The sequence below is a fragment of the Ochotona princeps genome, chromosome 28 (genome assembly GCF_030435755.1).
Source record: "Ochotona princeps isolate mOchPri1 chromosome 28, mOchPri1.hap1, whole genome shotgun sequence".
Taxonomy (NCBI): domain Eukaryota; kingdom Metazoa; phylum Chordata; class Mammalia; order Lagomorpha; family Ochotonidae; genus Ochotona; species Ochotona princeps.
The window spans coordinates 8398005-8413990 of NC_080859.1; the positions used below are offsets into that span (position 1 = coordinate 8398005).

Consider the following 15986-nt stretch of genomic DNA (forward strand, 5'->3'; position numbering starts at 1 on the left):
CTAACGCTCCCACATCCTCATGAATATTCACAATTTTCTACTCTGATTTTTAAAAAAGTATTCGCCATCTTAATAGTGATAAAGTTGTATTTCATTGTGGTTTTGACTTTTATTTTTTGACAACTAGTGATGATGAATGTCTTTATGTGCCTTATGGCCACAGTGTATCTACTTTAGAGGAACGTCTACAGGCTTTCCCCATTTTTCTTGTCTGCATTCTCAACTAGCAAGCACTTTCCAGAGTACACCCCAAATGCCCACAAAGGCAAGGAGCATGAGCCAGTCACACCCTAGGCAGGAACCCACGACTTGAGCCTTGCCACTATGTCAGAGTCTGTATTGGCAGGAAGTTAGAGTTAGGAGCCAGAAATCGGTATTGATTCCAGTGCTGTGATGTGAGATATTTTAACTGCTGGGTTGAACACCTCTTCCCTGTTGCCCATTTAAAAAAAAAAGATTTATTTATTTTTATTGGAAAGGCAGATATACAAAGAGGAAGATCTTGCATTGGTTGATATACTCCCCAAGTGGCAACAACAGCTGGACCTGAGCCAATCTGAAGCCAGGAGCATCTTCTGGGTCTCCCATGCAGTTGCAGGGTCCCAAGGCTTTGGGCCATCCTTGACTGCTTTCCCAGGCCACAAGCCAGGGAGCTGGATGTGAAGTAGGGCTGCTGGGATTAGAATCGGCGCCCATAGGGGATCCCGGCACGTTCAAGGCGAGGACTTTAGCCACTAGGCTACTGTGCTGGGCCCTGTTGCCCATTTCTTAATGGAGTGGTTTAGCTTTAGTGATGTTAGACTGCAGGTTGTTTTTTTTTTTTTTTTTAATATTCTGGACAACGTTTAAGTAGATACCTTCATTCCTTAGGCCAAATACTCTGTTGTACAGCCTCCTTTATTTTTAGAACATTGAAATAATTTTGCTTTATGTTAACGATTTATTCTTATGCTAAATTATTGCCAGGGTGCTAAATGTCTCCTTGGGTAAACATTTAAAGCCAGCAGAGAAGATATCGGCAGTTCACCAAATGTGAACTGACAGCTTAGAAATTAAGAAACTAAAATGATTTTTATTAAATGGAACTGTAATTTTCCATCTATCAAATGAAGTTCCTAGTGGCTCTTTAGCTATCACTTGCCCAGCCCCCTCTCAACTTTCATCACTGTAGTTCATTTGCAGCAGCCCTGCTCTTGTTACCCAAGCCCAAGGAATGTGAACAGTACCTCCCCAAAGATGGTGAAGCTTAAGTTTCAAGGCATCTTCCCAGATCCTGAACCTAATTATACTTTCGTGAATTTTGTTGTTAAAAGAAGCCCACATCAGTGAGTTTTACAAGCTTCAGACCCACCGAATCCAGAATTCTCTGCACATGTTTCTCCCATCTGAAGTCATGTCTTAGTCACTGTCACACTGCTGGAGAGCCAGCCTCGAGTCTGCTGCTATGTACAATGGAGTTATTTACGACTGACTAGCTTTCTGTCCGTGTTTCTGGTCTGTGGTGCCAAGCTATCACACTTTTCTGCAGAGATCCAGAAAAACATGGGCCATGGGTGTTTGTAGCCAACCCTGGCATGTTCTGTTGGCTTTGGCACTAGGTTCTGTCAGCACACAGCACTTGCTTTGCTCTAGGCATTTAGGGGGAGGCGCAGGCCAAATTTCGAAAATTCAGTGCTCAGTTGTTCATGCAAGATGTGCGTGTCCTTTTGTACTCTGGACCGAGCCATAAATAGAAGTTTGTGCTTACATGGTGGGAGCAAAGAATGCAGTTGCCACACTTGATTCCTAATCTTTGAAAAACTTTGTGAACACTACTTGGCAGTTTCCTATTCTTGTCAGAGGTAAAATTGACCCTTCTGACTTGCTAACTAATCACATAATTTTATTCAAGATGGATTTTTATAAAAATCTTCTCTTCTACCAGATGTTAGTGATCAAAGACTTGTTCATCTATATAAACGTTTTTCTTACATGTTTCTTACTTTGTGCAGTTGTAACAATTTAGATAAATTTGTGCTTTAATTAAGGAAATAGCAAGATTCCAATAGTCCCTTTTAAGAGATTCATTTTTTGTGGAATAAAAAGGCTCAAATTCCCTCTTGCTCACTTACCTCCTCTTCTTATTCTTCCCTCATTGTTTCTTTTCCTTCCACAAACATTTCCACAGTGTACATACACAGGTAGATGTCCCAGCGTGGGAGTCAGCACCCAGTCATGAGGGTGACATTCCTGTGAGAGGCTTGGTACAGCCAGCAGGAAGCATGAGACGTAGGTGAGGATGGAACCAGCCTACAGGGAAGCTGATAGCAGTGGGAGACTGGCTGTGCACAGGGGAGCCAGCCGAACAGGAGAACAGGTGTATATTCAGATTAATGAGAAACAGATTTCTCTCTGCTGAGGAATGGAGTTCCTAATATAGAACAGGGTTGGGGAGGGGAGTAGGAATTAGAAGTTGATTTGCTGGAAATGAGTTTTGAGATATATAGAAATAAATACAAATATATAAGATGGCCCACCCATCTCCAGGTCCACTTTCTGTGGTTTTTCATCACCTATGGTCAACCTTGGTCTGAAAATATAACGTGGAAATCATTTCTGGTTTCCCAGAAACAAACAAATGGTAGGTTTTAGGTTGTACACCATTCTGAGTGGTGCTGTGAAGTCTTGTGTGATCCGTAGGGTTCTGCCCCACCCAGACTCTGAATAACAGCTTTGTCCAGGGTATCACAGTCTGTCACCTCCCCTGTTGTAGTTGCTGAATAAGTCATCCGGGTCACTAGATCAACTGCTATCATAGGTCAGGGCTGGTGTTCAAGCCAGCCTTAGTGAACAATAGGCTGGAGGCCCAAGAGTGGTGCTTTACATGTCGGTGATTCAGATGTGCCAATGGCTTTTTAGTGAGGATGCAGGTGTGTATATATGAATAAAACACGATAAATGTCGGGTTCAGTGCTATCTGTGGTTTCTAGAACTTATAGAACATATCTTTGCCAATTAGGGAGCATTACTATAGGGGTGTGTGTGAGAGAGAGAGAATGGAAATGCATCTGTATTCTCTAGCTTGTGCCGCTGTGAGAACTTAGCGCATCAGCAACAGCAACGATCATTTTGATGCCAGACCCTGGTTTTTAAATACTGCTCTCAAGGAAAGGAAAGGCATTTAGCCCGGAGGTGAGGATACCCACATCAGCTAGAGTGTATGTCCCAGATCTGGTTCCTGATACAGCTTCCTGTCGATGCATTGCCCTGCTCAAGTGATAGCTCATGTCATTTGTTGCCTACCACCTTATGTCCCACGTGTTGTGGGTGTTTGGGAGCTCTCTGTCAAATAATTAATCAGTAGATGTATACACAGCACTCCCTTCAAAACAGAAAGCGTGATGAGACCAGAGTAAGTTTAAAACCCTTTGGGTCAAGAAGCAAGCAAGGGCTAGCAGCATGGTGAGGACTCAACAAAAGTTTTGAAGACATCCTGACAAGGACAGTTTCACTGTCAGAAAAAATAATTGCAATCATGGGTAGTAGTCACTAAATAAAATGGGAATCATTGGGTTCCTATGATAAGTAAATGAGTGCATCAAACATCTGACGGGAAAAAGGTGTCCGTAGAGTCTCAAGGCATGCGATGCAAGCTCCTTACTAATGACACAGGTTGTTAATTTGCAAAACCCACTGTACAGCAGGGAGTCTGCAGCCACTGCCTTAGTCTTCTGAGCAAACTGAGCCCCTGGAGTGAAGGAAGCTTTGAGTTCTTGAATCACTCAGGAGAATATTACAAGAACCCCCAAACAGTAGTGTGCTTTCTGCCAGGATTTGTAATCTAACTGTGAGATACTGTCATGAGAGACTCGAATTCAAGCTGCTAATCATGAGAAGGTTTAGCGTGAGGAGCATGGGTTGGTCACAGTGGTTACGATGCTATTTAGGAAGCCTAAATCCCTCATCAGGAGGAAGGGTCCAACTCTGAGGTTCCTGGCCCTGCACACCAGGAGACAACAGGTGACGGCCCAAGTGCTTTGGTCCCTGCTATCTCGGTCGGAGGCCTAGATTAAGTAGCCAGTGTTTAGGGAGTGAATGAGAGGATGGAAGATCTATGTGTCTTTTTCTTTATTGCTCTGCCTTTTGAAATAATAAAAGTAAACACATGTATGAGAAAAGTGTCAAGATCCTGAAAAGGCACAAAGACACCATTTGGGATTTGGGAGACTTTGGATCCGTCAGCTGGAGATTCTGCTACAGAGGGAATTTTTCAATTCAGTTAATGAGATCCAAGGATGGGAGTAATGCATCGATATTTACTTTGTGATCTTATGGTGATGTGTTTATGTAGAACAATGCCTTTATAGAGGCAAGCATTTAGTTGTTAAAATGCCTTCAGCCATTTCGGAATGCCTAGATTGAATTCCCAGCTTCCAGCAGCAGCCAAGCTCAGTCCAGCCATCAGCAGCATTTTTGGAGTGAAAAGGCCCTCGCTCGCTCTTTGTACTGAATTCCTCTCCACAATCCCCACCTCTTAAGCTAGAGGTTGTCTATGGAAAAGTCACATTAAAGCATGCAAATTCTGGTGGGTCACCAGGTTGGCAATTTTCAAGTGCTTGAGTAAAACAAAAATAATTTGAAAATGTTTCAAAATGAAATAAAATTTTAAATGTTCTAGAGGTGGATCTAGCTGCTCCCATGTCCTGGAGGGCACACGGGTATTAACTGAGGCTGTTGGGTAAATCAGGGCTCTAGGGTCTGTTCTGAGAGTTAGCCTTGGTGCCAGCAGCCTTTTATCAACTCAAGACAGGCTGTCTGTGACAGCTAACAACCCATTTCCTTTCTTATGTCCTTGTAATTTTCATATTAAAATCTTCTAAGGTTGTTGTAAAATCAAACTATTACAGAAAATTTAAAATAGACAAGTTCCAGGAGTCAGAAAATCCTGGGCCCTGAAGAAGTCTGAGATGAAAAAGATTGACAGTCAGAGGAGAACCCAGTAAGCTGAGTTAGCTCAGTGTTCGTGACAGTGGATGGGTCGTTTCATCTTTGCTCTAACCTTCGCTATAGATTCTGGTGTTTTCAGAGGTATACTTGGAATGCTAACAACATTCCATTTTCTGTTGGAACACTCAGGAGTTACAGGGCTGTGGTTCTTGGTAGTTCCTGAACAGCCCAGCAGGTGGTAGTCTAGGAGAGGAACAATTCTCATCATCCCAGTGGCCCTAAGTCTGCTCATTTGCAAATAAACACTGGACTCAGTAATGTGACACAGTTTGCTCTCCCAAAATGGGTATCAGGGTGATGACTGTTACAAGCAAGGAGACACAAACTGCTGTGTATAGGTTAGTGACAATGGTGTCTTCCAAAGCTCACAGCTTGTTTTCTTTCTTTTTTAAATACTTCTAGAAATTCCACTGATTTTGTACCTGTTTGCCCTGATTTCTATGACGTGGCTTTGGGGAGGACTGCACATGGCTTACAGACACTTCTGGATGCTGGTTCTTTTTGTCATTTTCAACAGTCTACAGGTAAGTCTTACATACAGTTACCCAAAATGCACACAGAGGCATACTGAAGTACAACATGTCCAAGTGTCTATACTTTGAATTAGCACACACAGTACTGTCACATAGAGTTATAGAATTGAATGATGGGTGCTGAATCTTTCCCAGAAGAAATATGGCTGGAGTTCCAACGTGCTCACCGTCTACAAAGGTAAGACATGAAATGTTTTCTCTCCTTCATTTTTGACAGCATCCAAATAACTTTTTTGACAGGAGCACTGTATATGTAACTCTCGAAGGGCAGCTGTGTAGGACCTGAGCAAATATTTGGATGGTTGCTGTGCTTGGAAATTTGATCCCAGTGAGCAGTGAACTTGATAGCAATATTCAGTAAACATTCGAGGTCTGGTGCTTGGGTGAAATTGGGGTATTTTGCTCTCTGAGACATAAACTCACGTCCCCAAGTCCAGCAGTGCCCAGCTTAATTAGTTTTGTGAGTGTACTTTAATAACATAGCACAATATTGTATAACAGTCGCAAAAATCAAAGCTGACCTTTTCAGTGCTTTTGCTAAGTGGGAAAAAAATGTTACACCCTGAAATTAACAAATGGAACAAATGAACAGATTTTCTTTGTTCTCCAAAAAGCCAACAGCCTGTCCTGGACTAAAGGAACTTCTTAGTTTACCAGAAGCGTCTCTAAGTTGTTGTTTCTTTTGGCCACTGCCTTGCAAAGAGCACATGTGTGGAGATCCATAGTCATCCTGGGGGTTGTAGCTTGCAACAGAAAGAGGACAGCTTGCTCTTTAGACCAAATCCTTAGTCAGAGCAGAGCTTACATAATGGTGCCCAATCAAAAACCACGGTCAGCTGAGGAAGGGAAAAATCTGAAAGGACATAGGGTTTGTAATCAAGTGCCATGAGACATGTCCAAAAATCTGTAATCCTAATTAAGCCACTAGGACCCAGGAGACAGTGTGCAGGTGCTGCCCACACTAGGGTAAAGACAACCCTTCTGTTCTAGGGTCTGATGAGTCAAGAGCATCCACAGTTATCCATTGCGATATGCCATGCAGGCACCACGGAGGCAGAGGGGTGTGGGAGCTCAGCAAGACTCTGTGTACTCCTGTCTGTGCTAGCAGGGAATGGGACCCAGATGTGACCCGGCAGCTCTGTCCTGTCACCTCTGGATCTTCAGGCCTAGCACAACTACGATTGCGGTCCTCATCAGTAGTCTGCAGCTTGGTTATATTTAACAGATGCACTGCTACACTGGAGGATGGTTTAGATGTTTCATCATGTGCTTCTTGCTTTGAAAATATAGAAAGGTCACACCAAAAACATAGATTCCCAACTTTTCTTTCAAGGCAACACCTGCCTGGAAATAAACTTGGGACCTTGAGCAGCAGCTGAGGGGCTGAGTTCATTCATTTGACTTGCCCTTGAGTTTGTGACTCCTGAAGCATCCATTCAATAAAGGAAGAATCTGGACTGGCAGAAGGGCTTTCTATGCAGAGAATAAAGTGTCAGCCAAGGCTGCCAAAAAGTGAAATAATTAACCTTGTGTGGAGTAAGCAAAAGATTAAAAGAGGAAGAAAAGTTTTGCAGCTAGAAGCAAATTGGGAAAGGAAGCCTGGTTGGTTGTATCATCTCAAGAGCCAGTCGGGCTTACTGCAGATTTAACCTGTCTAAGCAATGGGAAGGCGTCCTGTTTGTGCTTGCTCTGCTCTGACTGGGGTTGCCTTTGAGGCGGAGGGACAAAGACTGGAAGACACAGCTCACATGTGCTGATTCACTCCCAGATGCCGACAGGATTAGTCCAGTGCTGAAAGGAGAAGCCAGTAACGTAAGCACGTCTTGCTTATATGAAGAGCAGGAATTCAACTACTCACCCCTCTGCTGACCAGGGTCTGTATTCGCAGGAAGCTGCAGCCAGAGGCTGGAGCTGGGTATTGAACCCCAGGCACTCCAGTGGGCCACAAGAGTATCCTAACTGCTGGGCTAACAAATGCGATTCTTTTTTCAATTTTAGCAATTTCATTTCTGTTTCATTTTGAATGGGGATGAGTTATCAGTGCCTACACTTTAGAAAAATAACTGGAGATGTTTCAGGGGGGAATTTGAAAACAAGTGCAGGTAGGCAGTGGTCATATTTTATACGGTACATGTCCATCAATGCATCTGGGAATAAAAAGGGTGGCAGCTGGCGTAGACAGGTATCAATGCAGGAATGTAAAGAGTACTTGTGTCAGTTGGAGACTCCTGGCTTGGCAGAATGGCTGTGCTCTGACACCTTTAGTCAGAATGGCTACCTACCAAAGAACAGGGCTGTAGGGAGAGGACTGGGAGGCACTGGTGCACACACCAGTGTTTTGGTAACTGGGCTGGGGAGAACACTGGTGGAAGGAACTGTTAGTGAGTAGTTCAAGGTAGGAACCTAGCAGAGGGGTTGGAATTATCGGTAGAAAAGCAAACTGCAAGAGGAAGCAAGACCTGTCCCTGGGGAGGGTAGCAGATATGTCAGGAAGCATGAAATGCAGGAGCCAGGTGTCCTGTACCATGGGTCCCACCTGCAGGGGCAGGGCATCGGAACCGGGGGGCGCGGGGAGGGCGGGAAGGTCACCGCCTCGATGTTGGACACTGTAGGTCTGGGTGGGGAGCTGATCATGTGGGCTTCTGTCAAGTGCTCAAGTGATGCTGACTCAGCTGTCTAGGGAACAGAGTTTTGAGGAAGAAAAATAAAGTTTGATGGAGAATGTAAAAACTGAGAAAGTAGTGGTTTAGAAAGTTGATTGATATAACCGAGGTTTTGTCTATGGTTATTATTGTTTTATTATTTGTTTTTGTATTCTTCACTAACAAAGCACACTGAAAGACTCAGAGTGATGGCAAGGTTATGCAGGAGGCAGGAAAAGGGGCAAAGACTGAGGACCTGTGCAGGGGCTGGGGAGAAGGTGGCCTTCCCTGGTGCCAGGGCTGTTTGGCGAGCGTGGACACCACTCCAGAGCTGAGAGAGTGGAAAGCTGGCCTGCGTCTCTGATGTCCTCGCTCTGCTCTCTGAGGCAGGGATTTGGGGCCACTTCTCATGGGGAACGGAATGAAAGCTTTTAATGAAATAATAGAAGGTATGCAGCACTTGGGGGGAAAGAAATGGAGTAACTTCAAACTAGATTGGAAAATGCTCAAGAAATAGATTACTGGAAGGGAAAACAGTGGGATCACGGGAAGTTGGATAACCTGAATCTGTAATTGAGTCAGTCAGCAGTAGTTAAATGTAAACCTTCAGATTCTAATGGGAGTTTGTGTAACCTATGAAACCACACAAACAGGAGAAAGAGCATTGAGCTCTTGTGGGAATTTATAAATAAATGAGGACTGTTGGGCATGATGCTCTATTTTGTTGGGAGACATAAAAGAAATTATGAACTTTTCCTTTGAGGAACTTATACAAGCCAAGCTTATGTGAAAAATGTTTTGAAGTCATCTTTAATGAGTTTTAATATAAAGCAGTAATGATTGATATCACAGTGTGTGGTGCCTGGCACACCCGCACCTTCCTTATACCACATGCTCAGCAAATCAGTCCTAAAAATCGTGATTGTTAAGAAACAAGTGCGGCCTGGTGTGATAGCGTAGTGGTTAAAGCCCTCACCTTGCACGTGCCGGGATCCCATATGGGCGCCGGTTCTAATTCCGGCAGCTCCACTTCCCACCCAGTTCCCTGCTTGTGGCCTGGGAAAGCAGTTGAGGATGGCCCCAAAGCCTTGGGACTCTGCACCTGCATGAGAGACCCAGAAGAAGCTCCTGGCTCCTGGCTTTTTATTGGCTCAGCTCCAGCCATTGCGTCCGCTTGGGGAGTGAACCATTGGACCGAAGATCTTCCTCTCTGTCTCTCCTCTGCTCTGTATATCTGCCTTTCCAATAAAACTAAATAAATCTTTTTTTTTAAAGAAACACATGGAAAATATCATTTCTTTATGGTTACTGGGGTTCACTTAATGTACAGACTGCCTCAATGTCTTCAAGTTAGAGATTTCCATTGGAATATGGCTAAGTGTTACTTAGATCTTCCAAGTATGTCCCATGAACTAGTCCTGGATTTTTTTTGAATTTGTGTTTTTAAATGTCCTTTACACATCTTTATTGACCTTTGTCAACATCTGTGAGCACAAAAGTATACCTGAAGTGCTTGTTATATTTTGCTGAGGCAATTGCTGGTTTATTCTTTTTTTTTTTTTAAAGATTTATTCATTTTATTACAGCCAGATATACACAGAGGAGGAGAGACAGAGAGGAAGATCTTCCGTCCGATGATTCACTCCCCAAGTGTGCCGCAACGGGCCGATGCGCGCCCATCCGATGCCGGGAACCTGGAACCTCTTCCGGGTCTCCCACGCGGGTGCAGGGTCCCAAAGCATTGGGCCGTCCTCAACTGCTTTCCCAGGCCACAAGCAGGGAGCTGGATGGGAAGTGGAGCTGCTGGGATTAGAACTGGCGCCCATATGGGATCCCGGGGCTTTCAAGGTGAGGACTTTAGCCGCTAGACCACGCCGCTGGGCCCGCTGGCTTATTTTTATTAAGATTATTATAATGTCACAGACTTCCTGAGACTGATGGATAATATTTGTATAATATCCTGATTTGGGGGTATTTAGTGTCTGATACATTTTAAACAAAGACATCTTTAGTTGAAGTACTAATAGCAATTTATTAATCATTTTGTAAAAGGTCAAGGTTGATCTATCAAATTTCTAACATTTGAGCATTGAAGAAAATGTCTAAGAAGTATTCTGTTGAACAGGTGGGTACAGATTCAAAAGTGAGCTTAACAATCACCTGAAACATGTCTGCTGTTTGTCATTTACTAATCTCTCTTGAACTCTAAAAGGTTCTTTCCCTAAGAATTCAACTTCTATCTGGATTCTTACTGATCTGTCCTTTCTATTTGCATCTTATTAATAATTTAAGAATTAGTTTTCAGCTGTGGAGTAGCAAGAGGGAACAGACAGGGAGAAAACACCCTTGCAGTGGTCTCCCTGGTGATTCTGTTCTGATTCCAGTAGTTCCTGGATAATGTGACAGGTGCTCCTGATGGTTGTGCTGTTGCAACTTTGCCATGTTGCACTGAATGAGGGCACAACCCAGTCTAGCTTGTGCTACATTTCATATTAAAAGAGAGAGAGAGACGCTGAAATGTCAAAAAGAAAGAAGGGGAGTTGCATACTTACTTGGCTTCTAATCCCAAATTCCAAGAGTCACAGGACTCTGTCTTCCTTTCTGCTTAATGGGCTGAGCATCCCAGCATGGGGACTATGCCAGAGCAAGACTCGTCTCCAAGCAGCTTGGCAGCCCCAGCAGACATGGAGGAACGCCAGATAACATCACAAAGGCAGTGGCAGTCAGGGGTGTGAGCTTCCTGGAGATGCTAGAAAATGGGCAGTAGGAGGAGCTTTGTCTCCACAGGAGAGGCTACAAAGCTTTCTTTCTGGGGTGCATAAGTGGACAAGAGCTGGGGTTTGGGTTGGTGCACCCTTGGGCAAGGCAATTAATGCACCTGTGGTCTCCGGAGGCTTGCCTCACTCAGTGACACTCCCAAGTTGACTTGGATGTGCTGCGTGCTCCAAGCATCTGGTTTCGAGATGTTCCCGGGCAGTGTGTGAATCATTCTGTTTCAGAGAAAGGCGTTGCAACATGAACTTCTTAGCTAAAAATACACTCCTAGGCTGTATTCGTACTTAAGGACCAGTTGGTTGAAACCATTTACATTCCTAGCTCCTGTGTGTAAAGTGGTTAAATGGCTGGGAAATACATGACTCAAGGTGTGAACCACTGCTTCTACCTATTATTATTATTATTATTATTATTATTATTATTATTACTACTACTACTACTACTACTACTACTACTACTACTACCACCACTATTACTACTACTTCCTGGCCTGTTGGCTAAGATGCTAAGAACAAGTTTATTATTATTATCAGCCTCTTGGCTAAGGTGCTAGGATCAAGTGTATTATTAGCATTGTTTTGATAGTCACTAAAGTGCCTTAAACACGTACAGCATTTTTCTCATACGGAAAACTAATGTTTATTTGCTTAGCTCACTTTCTTATCCTTCCCTGGCGTTCCATGCATCTCTTACTGGTAGATGCTGGATTTCAGTCTGAGAACCAAAGCCATCTGTGAAGAAATTTCTCCCAAATGAAAACCATCCCTGATGTATCATAAGACATAGAACACACTGTGTTTTTCATGCAAAAGTACAGCTTCCCTCCCAAAAGAATGACAGAGTAGTCCTGCTTTAATTTTCTTCTGTGGGAATTCCTGGGGAGCATCCACAAGGCTACAGTGCAGGTGGCTGCTTGGATACAGGACATACTTGGTCCGGGCTACTTCCTTGGGAGAACAAACAGCTCTTGGGAAACACACATTGTTAACTAATCAGTTACAGAGGGCTAATTGTTTCAAGACCCTGTCTGTGCAATTGCTTTCCAATAGCCAATAGGAGGGAGAAGTGTCATTTTGTTTCTATTGGAGAGCACAGCATGCAGTGTTTATTCACCAAGGATGGAAGAGGCCTTCCCAGAACGCCCTGGAATAAGCAGTAAAAGTCAGGGGAGGCTGGGGACTTGAACACTGAATTGTTCCAGAGCCATGTCAAGTTCTAGCAAGATCCAGAGAGAATAATGAATGCCTCGTGTGCATTTCAAAATATCCCTAAGCATTTCTCTAATGTCACAAATAATAAATACGTAGCAGTTGACATGAGGAGGTGCGTTTAAAGGTCTCTGCTCCAGTCCTGCCACCAAGTCTGGTGTTGGGAAGCACCGAGGCAGGCGAAACGTCTGTGTTTGCAGTAAACTTGCTTCCCTTGATGGGGAGTCATGAAATCCAATGGGCCTCCTTCTGCACCTGTCTGTTGGCCAGGCAGATTTCTCCTGACAGTCTGCAGGGTTTTGACTTCAGCTTGCAAAGTATCAGAGTCTGATCAGATTATTTTTTCCAAATACAGTTTGAGAGACTTGAAATGACTTAAATATATAGATTTATGTATTCAAAAGGCGGAGTGAGCCGGAGAGCTCTTCTGTCCAGCCACTGATTCATTCTGCTAAATGACTGGACTGGGCCAGGCTTCAGGTAGGAGCCAGGAAGTCTGTCCAGCTCTCCCACAGGAGTGGCAGGGGACCAAGCACCTGGACTCTCTTCCACTGCTTTAGATGTGGTGAGGAACTGGATAGGAAGCAGAACAGCCGAGATTTGAACTGACACTCCAACGTGGGAGCCTGATTTTGAAAACGGCAGCTTAGTCCACTGTGCCACAGTGATGGTACTAAGTATCTCTTTTGACCCTGGCTGTACCCTTTCAAACCAAGTGCCTTCATTTCTTCTGCCCTCCTCCACCCCACCTTTCTGTTTCTACTCTCCATACTTTTTTTTTTTTCATTTCAAATTTATTTTCTGGGCTCTTTATGGTCATATACGTTGTATTTTAACATGCTGTCTTGGGTTCTACGTACCTCAACCTGTGAAAAGTTTAGCAATATTCTGATATTTCAAATAACAAATCTGTAAGATTTAGACTGAGTATGTTGCATACCCTCTCTTTAAAACAATTTTGAGGGACTAGCACCATGGCACAGCACAGTAAGCCTCTATTTGTGGCGCTTTCAGTTCAAATCTTGAGTTCTGCACTTCCAGTCCAGCTCCCTTCTCATGCACCTGGGAAGGCACATAAAAATGGTCCAATCACTGGGCAACCATGTGGAAGACTGAAAAGAAGCTCTTGGCTCCTTAGTTTCTCACCAGCCCAATTCTGGCAGCTGCAGCCATTTGGGGAGTGAACCAGTGGATGGAAGATCTCTGTGTTTCCTTGTCATTCTATAACTCTGCCTTTCAAATAAGCCTTAAATTAATGTTTCAAAAAGTGTTGAGAGGATTCTTTAATTTATAAAGTTTTTTAAAATTGTTACTATTTTGCGATGATAGTTTTGTAAGTATTGAGATTGCCCCCTCCCAATTTTTCCCTCTCACCATTTTCCTCCATATTAGTACAGCAGGGTAGTCCTTTAGTCATGGTTAAATGTTTAACATTCTGAGGTTTAAGGGCATTACAGCATTGTAGGTATAGGCAAAGGTAGAAAACCTATCATACTGGAAAATTCTATTTAACTGTTTCATTCGGGGGGGGTCCTTCTATTTGGGAGCAACAATATATAGCGCAACGTATCTTCACTTCCCTGTATGCTAGTCTCTATTATACAGTCCATCTGAGAGAATGTATGTATATATTTGTTTTGTATTTTGCATGAGCGTTGCCTTATATCAGATACAGCATGAGATGTTTTTTGGAGATTGGCTGATTTCACTGAACATAGTGGAGTGCACTTGGGAAATGGTAGAATTTCATTTTGCTGCAAAAAAAAAAAAGAGTTCTTTTTATGGCTGAACAGTACTCCATGGAGTAGACGTACCACAGTTTTTTAATCCCTTCCTGTTTCACTGAATGTCTGGGTTGTCTCGATGTCTTTGCTATTACGGATTGTGCTGCTGTAAATATTGGGTTGCAGGTTGCTATTTTCTTAATTTGGATATATTCACAGGAATGGGATAACTTTGTCAAAAGGCAGATCAATTTTCAGTTCTCACATCACTCTCAATACTGACTTCTATAGTGGCTTTGCTAGTCTACAGTATCTAACAGTGAAGTAGGGTACCTTCCCCATGCCCTCATCAGCAGTTGCTAGTAGATTTCATGTATATCGGCCATTCTCATTGGGATTGAGTGGAACTTCCAATGTTGTTTTTATTTGCATTTTCTTAAAAGGTATCAAATTTGAACATTTTTTAATAGGTCTGTTAATTTGAATTTGAATTATTTCTTTTGAAAACTGCTCATTGCATCTTCCCATTTCTTAGCAGGGCTGTTTGTTGTTGAGTTGCTAAAGCTTTTTATAAATCCTAGGTATTCGTCCCCTGTCTGTTGTGTTGTGTGCCAAGATTTTCTTCCATTTTGTTGGTTGTCTATTTGGATTGATTTTTAAACTCTAAAATGTTGGTGTTGTTTCTTGTATTAGATAGTGACTGAAGGGGATACATGTTTGTACAAACTTTTCTGTGCATGTTTGACTAGCAATGATGTTTAATCAGCTGCTGTCAGATTCAGGAAATGAGCATGCACCTGTATATGAAGTGCCCTGTGTTCTGCCACGTGACTTGTATCTCTGAGACTTTTGACATTAACTTCCCAAACGAAGGTGTTGATTCTGTCCCTCCCCTTTGTCCTAAGGATCATGTACCGATACATGTGCCAGACATAATTGGGAGACTGTATGATGTTTTACACTTGTAAAATATGACAAAGGAATAAACAAAAAGAAATGTTTGCTTCAGGGTCTGTGTCAGGAAAGAAAAAAATCCAGACAGATGAGATGATAAGATTGCAAACTTGGTTTTTGAAAGAGTATGAAATAGTTAAAAATACCTTGGAGCACAAAACTGTTTCATTAACTTTCAGCTTTATAGTCTTAGGACAGTCATCTAATTTGATTGAAATGTGGATGGTATTAGTTACTCCTTTTTCTTTTTGAAGATTTATTTATTTTTATTGGAAAAGCAGATATACAGAGAGGAGGGAGAGACAGAGAGGAAGATCTTCCATCCAATGGTTCACTCCCCAAGCGGACGCAATGGCTGGAGCTGAGCCAATAAAAAGCTAGGAGCCAGGAGCTTCTTCTGGGTCTCTCATGCAGGTGCAGGGTCCCAAGGCTTTGGGCCGTCCTCAACTGCTTTCAGGCCACAAGTAGGGAGTTGGATGGGAAGTAGGGGTGCTGGGATTAGAACCGGTGCCCATATGGGATCCCGGTGTGTTCAAGGAGAGGACTTTAGCTGCTAGGCTACCACACCGGGCCCTAGTTACTCCTTTTTAAGATTTATTTGAAAGGCATATTGATAGAGTAAGAGTGAGCAAGAGTGACACTGTGTTCCATCCACTGAGTCACTCCCTAAGCAGCAGTAGCAGCCAGTTCCAAGCCAGGCCTAAGTCAGGAGCCAGGAAATTCATTCTGATTCCCAACATGGATGGCAGATGCCCCTGGAACACGGGTCATCATCCAGTGCCTTTCCAGGTGCGTCAGCAGGAAGCTGGATCAGAAGTAGAGCAGCCAGAATTCAAACCTGTACTATGGGATGACGGTATCAAAAGTGGTGGCTTAACCCATTATGCCACAACAATGGCCTGAATAAAACTTCTTTTTCAAGACATCTGTGCAAATCACCCATAAAAACTATATTAAAATTTCTGACACCCTTGAGAAATACAGTAACCCTAACAGGCTTTTTCTCCTGTCCCTAATATAACAACAAAACTGCATGTGCATGTAAGGTGATCTCACAGAAACACCCCAAGCTTCAGATCATCCTACTATGTCACTGTCACTTAGCAGTGTTTCTCTGTTAATTATTCAGTCTTTTTAGAAGCCTGGTGATCTTGTTCCATCTGC

The 15986-nt window shown here is 43.2% G+C and overlaps 1 protein-coding gene across 1 annotated transcript in view; it reads left to right on the forward strand.

The window, feature by feature from the left end:
- Nucleotides 1-15986, forward strand: part of ADGRV1 (adhesion G protein-coupled receptor V1) — a 387995-nt gene that overhangs the window by 323433 nt on the left and 48576 nt on the right. The window contains exon 87 of the mRNA XM_058656191.1: nt 5389-5510. Within this exon, the coding sequence (XP_058512174.1) occupies nt 5389-5510 (122 nt within the window). The remainder of the gene's footprint in view (nt 1-5388; nt 5511-15986) is intronic.